The following is a 9070-nucleotide window of genomic DNA, read 5'->3' as shown; positions in this document are numbered from 1 at the left end:
ATCTTTGTCCGTCAAAAACAACTGCCGGTTTAACTTTTCAAAATAAAAGTGTCGTTAAACCTCAGCTTTTTTAGACTGCGGGCACAAATGAGAAGTTTCAAGGATTAAAGCCAAATTTTTATCCGAGGGGTGATGGTGCCCATCTCCAGCGGTCAACGGTGTGGAGGCAGAGTCACCCTGGACAGGTCGCCAATCCATTGCAGAGCAACACAGAGACAGACAGGATAAACAACCATGCACGCATATACACCCCTAAGGACCGCCGAATTTTTATACCTATATTAATAGCTCAAAAATTTTAATTTCCTCTTGCATTTGTAATATTTTCTTCTTTATTTCTCTCACACTGTTTTGTGTAGTATTCATATCCTTTACTTTATATATTATCTTTGTTTTCTGCCTAGTTTAAAAATAACTTTTTTGTTCTGATGTGACTTGTGACTTGATTTTGAATCTTCAATAAATATTTACAAAAAAAAAGAATTACTAATTTTAGAAACTGTCTGAATTGGCAAACCAAATTTAGGCTGGTCTTAAATTGTGATCTCAAAACTGTTCCTAATAATATTCACTATTCTGCCATCCCCATTCGTCACCTATAAAGTTTATCACATATAGAACAGCTCAACTCAGAGTTTCAGAGTGTTTATAGGAATGTCTTTACCATACTTCCAGAAGTGATTTTTGAGGTCAGACACTGATGATGGATGAGAACACCAGGGTTGCACTCTAATGCATAACTAAGTTCTAACACAACAAACTTCTCTTCAAGACTGGCAGCATGAACATGAATCACTAAATAAAATCAATGTTCTTTTTACTGGCAAGAAACGGGTCAAGCCAAACTTAAACACATAAATAATAAAGCCCCACACCGTAATCCCCTCTGCACAAACCAGGCTACCAGACAGAACCATGATTTGTCACTCCAGACATCTCTACTGCTTTACACCGTGCATTGCAAAAGTGGCAAAAGCACAACATTAGTGTTTAAACTTTTTATTTTTTAAAAAAAAATAAAAATAAATATTTTCCATAAGACACTTCAGTTACCAACAGACGAGTCCTCATTATTTTTTGGTTAGACCCTGAAACAAATTTCAGAGTATAATATCACCATCCAGAGAGAAACTTGAGGCAGAAGCTCTTGGTTTTGGTGGAGGAAGATGGACGGATGCTCTAGTTTGTCTGGGTGGCCCAGCAACACCTAGCACCAACGGATACAAAGTAGGTAACTGAGGTTTTCATGTCATGGTTGGACCAGTCAGTTTAGATCCTCATCAGCCAGGACTCATGTTGGAACAGGAGCTCTGTCTGATTACAGCAGCAGACTCGCATAGGATTTAGCTCCTGCTGGGTCTAAAATGTATGAACTGAACCATTTTCCGCTGCCATACACAATGCATCCCAGACGAGAGCATTTCCTCTTTGATCTGCATCCACAGACCATGTTTAAAAACTTCGTAAACCTGTGAAGGATGTTAGACCAGTACTGGTTGTTTTACCCTGACGGTGTGTTTACTTTCCTTTCAGCAGGACGTCCTGGTCATTTCACTTTGACCTGGAGAGAGTCTATAAGCTCCACAATCTCTGTGAAGTAGCTGGTCTCTTCTCCTAGGATAATTTCTGACTGGATTAGTTCTGAGTACTGCAGTCTGAGGGCGAGCAGAGAACCCAGCAGAGCATCGTCTGAGCGGTACTGATCCAGACACACAGGAGTCATGGCCAACAACGCCCGCAGAGCCTGCAAACAAGACGGCATCAAGTAAGCACACAGTTCCTCTGGTTGTACTGGATCTGTTGGTTGAAGCTGCAGAGGGAAAGAGTGGAGGCTGGGGGTCGACGGCCCACCTTCTCCCTGCAGTCATGCTCAGTAGACTGGAGCAGCTGGGGCACCAGAGAGCACCAGCCCTCCTCCATCAGCTCCTCCTGCAGGGACACCTGGGAGTACTGACGTAGCCGCTCAGCATGAGCCGGGTCCTGGACCGGGTCCAGGCCGGCCTGGGAGATCAGCTCCTGGTCGAGCAGGACACAGAGACCAGATTCAGCCACTCCACCATTACAGAACTGTTTTTTTTTATTAAAAACCACTAGTTTTGTGAGGCCTTTTTAGAAATATTTGCAAACTCCTTCATTTAACCCCTTCAAAAATCTACATACAGAAGAAAAATATCAAGCAGGCTGATTGGACACAATCATTTTTATTCCTTATAGAACTTAAAGCTGCAGTAGGTGACTTATTAATTTTTTTTCTTTTTTTACATATTTGCTGAAACTATCACTATGTGGTGACTAACGGGTGCTGCTCATAAATTATGCATTAGCAACAAAAAAAAAAACTGCGGGAATCCGTTTCTGAGCAAACATGTTTGTTTAATAAATTCAGTAAAAGCAGGTTTGACGGCATCCAGGTCCAGTAAAAGCTGCTGGATATTTGTGCTCCTGTTTACTATAAAACTAGAAAGCAGAAAGTATGCTTATTAAAAGATGACTTCTTGGTTTGTACCTTCTCGCTGATCATGTCGTACAGCATGGTGACTATGCGTGTTCGCAGGATTCCACCAGCGTCTGCCCTGAAGAGCTCCGATAGAATCTGCAGCCCACCATGGGACAGGAAGTGGCGCTGTGCGTAGGGGAAGTGACGCAGGAGGCATGCTAGTGCAAACAAGACCTAAAATCACAGAACCATAAATTTAAATGTTCTCTGTATGGATGGCGGGGTGTGCAGGCAGGAAGCTACCTTCTTCTTGACGTTGAGTGGCTGAGTGGTGGCAAGCGTTGTTAGAAGGGTCTGCAGAGCCCCCCCCTCCACTGCTTGGACTTGGACCACCGGGTTACTGCAGGACCAACACAGATGCATCAAAGCAAAAAGCTGAACCCAATTTCGTCCTAAGATGTGCTGAGAATGGAGGCATGAGTCCGGCTCAGCACCTGGCCACAGCGGAGCCCAGGACCAGGGCAGAGTTCTCCTGGAGTCGGACATCAGAGCTGTTCATACCCTGCAGGATGAAGCTCAGGCCCCCCATCGCACACAGGGTTTGAGCGTTATCCACCTAAAACACACACACGTGCGCACACGCGCGCACACACACACACACACACACACACACCAACATGCAGGTTAACATGATAACATGCAGTGAGCTCATGGGGAATGTGCCATGCTACCTGATGCACCAGGTACTCCAGCTCCTGCAGGATGCTCAGCTTCTGCTCCGCAGTGGAGTTGCTGCTGTTGAACTGATCCAGCAGGCGCCTCATGATCTGCAAACACAGGAAACAGCATGAGATGAAGGGAATAAACTGATCTATCATCTGATCTTCAGTTGGGAGCCAACGAGAGAGAGCAAGACTTCCAGCAGTGAACAAGAAGGCTGACTACAGAGTGTACCTGGACATCCGTCTCCACCAGCAGGTCCAGCTCAGCCATGTCCTTCTTTAACTCGTCCAGTGGCCGGAACGCAGACGGCGCAGAGTCCTGCAGACACAGTAAGGGTTGTGACGGTGCTGAGCAGAACCCGGTCAGTACGGCGCGCTCTGCAGCGCCTCACTACCTGACTGCTCTGGTCCTCCTTGATCTTCTTCATGGCCCGCTTCACCTCATCGGGATCAATGGAGGACCAGCTCTTTTCCTCTTCCCTGCCACCACAGAATGACCATTTCTATCGCTGATCTTTGACCACTGCTCTTCAGTCTTGAGGAAAGCATTTCCTGAATGCATATGTGCTAGCAGGAACCCACCTGTGCTGCTGGGTCCAGTACTTGAGTTGTTCTTCCCCCAGCCTGACCTCCCTCTCACCGGTCTGCAGGTTCAGCCTCACATGGGAGCCTGCTGGGACAGCCTGGCCTGAGTTCACACGCGCGCACACGCACGCACGCACGCACGCACACACACACACAGAGCCAACAATGTTATGACTCAGTGGCCATTGGTCAAACAGACACAGACTGAGTCGCCTATGTTTGTATGGACAGTTGACATTTACGAGAAGACAATGAATGCTTGGATGGTCAAAGACCAAATATAATGTAATAATCTATATTTCAGGTTATGCTTTCTGGCATTCCTGCATAATTAACAGAATCTCATTATACTTTGTACAAATATTAAGTTATTTTTGACGTATGTGCGTTTTAAAGAGTGCTTCACGTGCTAAAAGCAGCTGAACAGACGTGGTTACTTCACCTGGTTTCAGTGTTTGCCACTGTTCATTAGGCTGAACAACCTCAAAAACCCCATCATCGTCATCAACTGTCACCTCCTCCTCTTCATCAGCACCCCCTCCTCCTTCAGTGTTCACCACGGTTAAGGCACCTTCAAACTGTAGACACAGGTAAGAAATGTAGAATCATCATTTAGTAATACCCAATTATGTCTGAATAAATAATACGAAAAACTACTTATTGTGGCATTTAAGAAATTAGAACTCATTTTGGTAATCCTAAGTGACCAAAAACAGGAACAACTCAATCTGATTTCATGTCAGATAGTGGGGGAAAAAGGTTTCAATGTCTTTATTATTACAATAAATTCTTTATTTAATTCATATGTGAAACAGTTTAAATTTATTCTGCAGTTTATTCTCCAGCTTCTCCTTGCTGTCTGTAATCTTGACTTTGAGCTGCTTCTGTATTCTCCACAACAACGCTCTGTCTTGTTCCCTAAAAGCTCTTTTTTTTTCTTGTTTAAAAGTTAATTTAGGTCACTGGTGATCCAGGATTTGTTAATGGAAAAGCATCTCACTGTTCTGGTGGGGATGGTGCTGTCCACACAGAAGTTCATGTAGTCAGTCACACACAGTCATGGTATTGATGTCATCTCCATGTGGAAATGGCAGTAAAGCCAGCGACAGTACAAGTTATGGCGCTCTCTTTTCAAAATAAAAGCACATCTCCAGTTTATGTTTGATTCACACATCAAGTTTCTCTCCTGCGGCTATAACAGGCTAAAGCTTTGTGTTAATTAACCCTCTATGGCATGACTTTTTTATTTTTTGGGGGGAAAAATATTTTTCTGCATTCTTTTGGGAGCTTGTTGGTCCCTAATTACATATCAATCATAAAATCGGACCCCGACACCTCCCGGAACCGGATTTGGGTTTGTTGCCTCAGGGCAACATTTTGCTACAAGGGGTCTAAAACGCCAACTTTTCTACAGTGATTATGAGAAATTAAATACAAATCAAACAAAAACTATATTCATAAAAAAAACTTTTTTGACAAAAATAAATCAGACATGGTTCCAACTCACCAAATATAAAATAAACAACTAACTTTCAATTGGTCTAAATTAGGATTTACAAATGAGCAATTATGGAACTGCTTAAAGCTGGTTAGAACAGATTGACAGAATAAAAAAGAATCTAGTTCTATGTGTAATTGTTGATCCAAGGTAATAATGCCTAAAGTTAACATTTCTCATAATCATAATTTACAGGTTTTGGTTTGAGACAAAATAATTAATGTAATTGAAGACATGTAATTAATGTCTTTAATTACATGAATGGAATATATTACAAGGGATCTTAATTTAACACGGTTCATTAACTTTTCACAGTATTGATGATACTTTACAAGCCTAATGATAAAACATGACTGTGGTTCAGGCAGTGTTGCACATTCATTTCATAATCTGATCCTTTACATGATTTTTTTGTTTGGTTTCTGATTTTGTCTGATCCTATGAATATGCCAACACTTAAAACAAGGAAAGTTATTTTTGAAGGCTGAAATGTGTTACTTAATTTAAGCATTTCTTTAACTATCATCAAGAGGAGAACTTAAATAACAGACATTATTGATATATTGATGCTCTATTGGCTTAGTATGAAAAAAACACAAAAACTTGATCTTCAGCTTCAAGGAGAAGCCTTCAAATGAAAAAAGAGAACATTATATTTACTAATTAGATGATGCAGAATCTTAAAAAATCTTCCTTGCTCTCCTCATCACCTGTGGATGCTGCTGTTCCCTGCCAGAGGTCCTTGGCTGTTCAGTGCATCACTTCCAACATAGAGAAGGGCAGCGGTACCGATAGAACCCCACCTGCCTATCAGATGGTTTCCCAGAACCAAAAGATAACCGTGGAACTCCAGCTTTCTATAGTATAAGGGCAGTACTAGTATCTAGTGACAAAACAACATTTTTTCATTCACTTTAATGTTCTTTATATAATCCATTGATTTTGCTTTTTGTTGTGTTTTTTCTGTTGCAGAATGAAGTCCAATCCTTTCTGGGTGTGCCGGGGTGTGAGACTGTGGGCGCCTTCCACGATTGGTGGACCAAGTTAAAGCTGAAACGCCACACTGAAGCCTCCTGGGCACTGTCGGGGTTTCCTATCGAGCTGCGCCGGCTCTACATCTGGACACACGCAGAAACTGATTTGACGTAGAAAGGGCTCACTATAGAGAGACTGATATGATTAGATTTTATTACTATTAGTACATTTTACTTAGAGAGCATTTTTACTTGTTTCCTCATCATAGTTCATTCATATCAGTATATTTTGACTGTGCTGCCCTTGATCCTGATTTATTGCATTGGTTTGCTGTTTTATGAATGTGTTCATTGTTCTGTCCTTTCAATACTCATACTTCTAAGCTTTTCTTACCATTTCATTTCGCTTAACATTGCATCCTTTCTGTAGTTCATTAACTTTCAAATATTACATAGAAATTTCAATAAGTTTGGTTTATTAAAACTAACACATTGTTTTACTCATTACTCATTATCGCTTCATTGACTTTAAAGGATAGTACCTTAACATTTCTAATTTTACTTTATTAAGTTTTAAGTAGTATCTACCTTTTATTCATTTTACATTTTATTAATTTTAAAATATTAACCTAACACTTTATTCATTTTTGCATTTTATTAAGTTTGAAATATCATCCTAACATTCTATTCAATTTACATTTTGGTTAACTCTAACAACTTAGTGAATATAATTTTAATACTTTTTTACTTTAAAGATGAAAATTATATCCTAACACTACACCCATTTTATATTTTCGTAAAATTTAACATTTATTCTTTCTAACTTGGATTACAAAAAATATATAAAAACTAACAAAAAATTTAAGACTTTGTTCTTTTATAATCCATTACCCTTCTATGGCATGGCGTTGACCTGAGGTAACAAAAAGAAATAATAAATAAAGGACAAGCAACATAAAGGTAATAATTATAATATTTGGTTCCAGAAAGTGTCATGGTCCGACTTTATGATTGATGTGTAATTACAGATGACGAAGCTCTCACAAGTCTGCAGGAAAATATTTTCTTCCACTAAAAACAAAAAAAGTCATGCCATGGACAGTTGAATTTCCTTTTTTAACCCTAACATTCTTTAAAATTTTATTTCCTTACGTGCTCTTTATTAGATTGTAAGAGGGACATTGTGGTTTCGATCCACCACCTAAGAGGCATAGGGGTGCCCTGTCCGTTTTTACCCCCAAAATTGAAATGAAATGAAATGAGATGAAATGACATGAATGAAAGACAACATCAATGACTGAAATGATGATATGTATGTCAACATCTGTAAAAGCCTCGGGGGATGTTTTCCGGAAGGGACAGTGTCTACTCTAGGGTTTGTCTTCTCCTTTTTGGGCTCTTTTAGAGCCCAACAGGGGGAATGTTGAGATGCTTTACCAAGGCCGAGAAAGAGTCACACGCTGTTAGACAAAGGGCCCATAGTAAAGAGTTACATTTTTGATTTTGTTAGACACCAAGGTCCATTTCTCATGAGAAACAGAAACTTATCAGGCCACAGAGACATGGTGTGATTTCAGGGAGCGTCTTCAGTTCATATAATCAGCTACCCTCCTCTTTCTCCTCAGACGCTGCACAGACTTTTTAGAAACTTCTCGGATGTAATGGTAAAGCGTCTCCTTTCAGCGCTGAAAGTTAATAAAATAAGTAAAGTCTGAATGCTTTTGTTGTGTATGCTCCGTGTGTCAATACAAATTATGATTCATCAATTGAGATTGTCATTCTCAACACTGTGAATGTAAGAGGGTTTGATAGCGAATGTGAGAGGGTTTGATAGCGAATGTGAGAGGGTTTGATAGTACATGTAAGAGAGTTTGATAGTACGTGTAAGAGAGTTTGATAGTAAATGTATAAGAGTTTGATAGTAAATGTATAAGAGTTTGATAGTACGTGCAAGAGAGTTTGTAGGTTTTGACCCTTGGGGCCTCTCATAGACCACAGCTCTCGCTTAGCCGCCGTGGAAAAGGCAGTGGAGCGTCTTCTGCTGAAAGTTGATGATTTGGAGAACCGCAGTCGCCGCAGAAATATAAAAATCATCAATCTCCCGGAGGTGACGGAGGGCACTACCCCCTTGGTGGATTTTCTCCAGTCAACTCTTCCAGCTTTGGATGGCCTTTCTTCCAATTTCCCTTCGCTGGAGATCGAGCGGGCCCATCGAGCCTTGGCCCCCGTTCCTGACCCGGGCAAACCCCCAAGGAGTGTACTGGTTCAGTTCTTAAGATTTTCAAAGCGGGAGGCTATGCTCAGAGCTGCTTTGAAGAAACGTGATATTCGACATGGCGGCTCCCAGCTGCGTTTCTACCCCGATTTGTCCTCTGAGGTCCTGCGTAAGCGACGAGAGTTTGACGCTGTGGGAAGAGCGCAGGCTCGGCTTAACAAGTATCGTGGATTCGCTTACCCTGCTCGCCTCCGGTGTTTGCATGAGGGTCAGATTCACCTTTCTGACACTCCGGAGTCAGCTGCTTTGTTTTTGGACTCTATTAAGTGCGGTAAATCTTTCGCTCTCCATTGTTGTTGTTTTTGTTCTTGATGACGCTGTAGAGAGTCGGACAGGTCACAGAGTCTTCTCTGACGGTTTCATCCCCTTCACGCAAAGTTCTGGACCATGAAAGCGTGACTACACGAAGAACAATTTCATTTCATACACTTTAGGGTGTCTTGAACTATATTATCGTATCTATTCTCTCTTCTACAAGAGAGAATGGATGCGAATATAAGCAAGGCAATGCATGCTAATATTGGACTTTTATTCGCTTATTCATGCATCAATATTATTTCACTTTGTTACCAATATTTT

At 41.2% G+C, this 9070-nt stretch overlaps 1 protein-coding gene across 1 annotated transcript in view; it reads right to left on the bottom strand.

Annotated features, from left to right (window-relative positions):
• Positions 1-983: 983 nt before the first annotated feature.
• Positions 984-9070, bottom strand: part of LOC106938780 (nucleotide exchange factor SIL1-like) — an 18064-nt gene continuing 9977 nt past the window's right edge. The window contains 11 exon segments of the mRNA XM_015020940.1: positions 984-1548; positions 1550-1744; positions 1852-2016; positions 2507-2671; positions 2741-2837; positions 2932-3053; positions 3169-3264; positions 3392-3478; positions 3555-3639; positions 3742-3847; positions 4187-4322. Coding sequence (XP_014876426.1) covers positions 1519-1548; positions 1550-1744; positions 1852-2016; positions 2507-2671; positions 2741-2837; positions 2932-3053; positions 3169-3264; positions 3392-3478; positions 3555-3639; positions 3742-3847; positions 4187-4322 — 1284 coding nt within the window. The 3' untranslated portion in view covers positions 984-1518.

The sequence above is a fragment of the Poecilia latipinna genome, unplaced genomic scaffold (genome assembly GCF_001443285.1).
Source record: "Poecilia latipinna isolate Pla-1442-1.1 unplaced genomic scaffold, P_latipinna-1.0 Scaffold2689, whole genome shotgun sequence".
NCBI lineage: Eukaryota > Metazoa > Chordata > Actinopteri > Cyprinodontiformes > Poeciliidae > Poecilia > Poecilia latipinna.
Note: the sequence above shows the minus strand (reverse complement) of the source record. Positions and strands in the feature narration are given on the sequence as shown.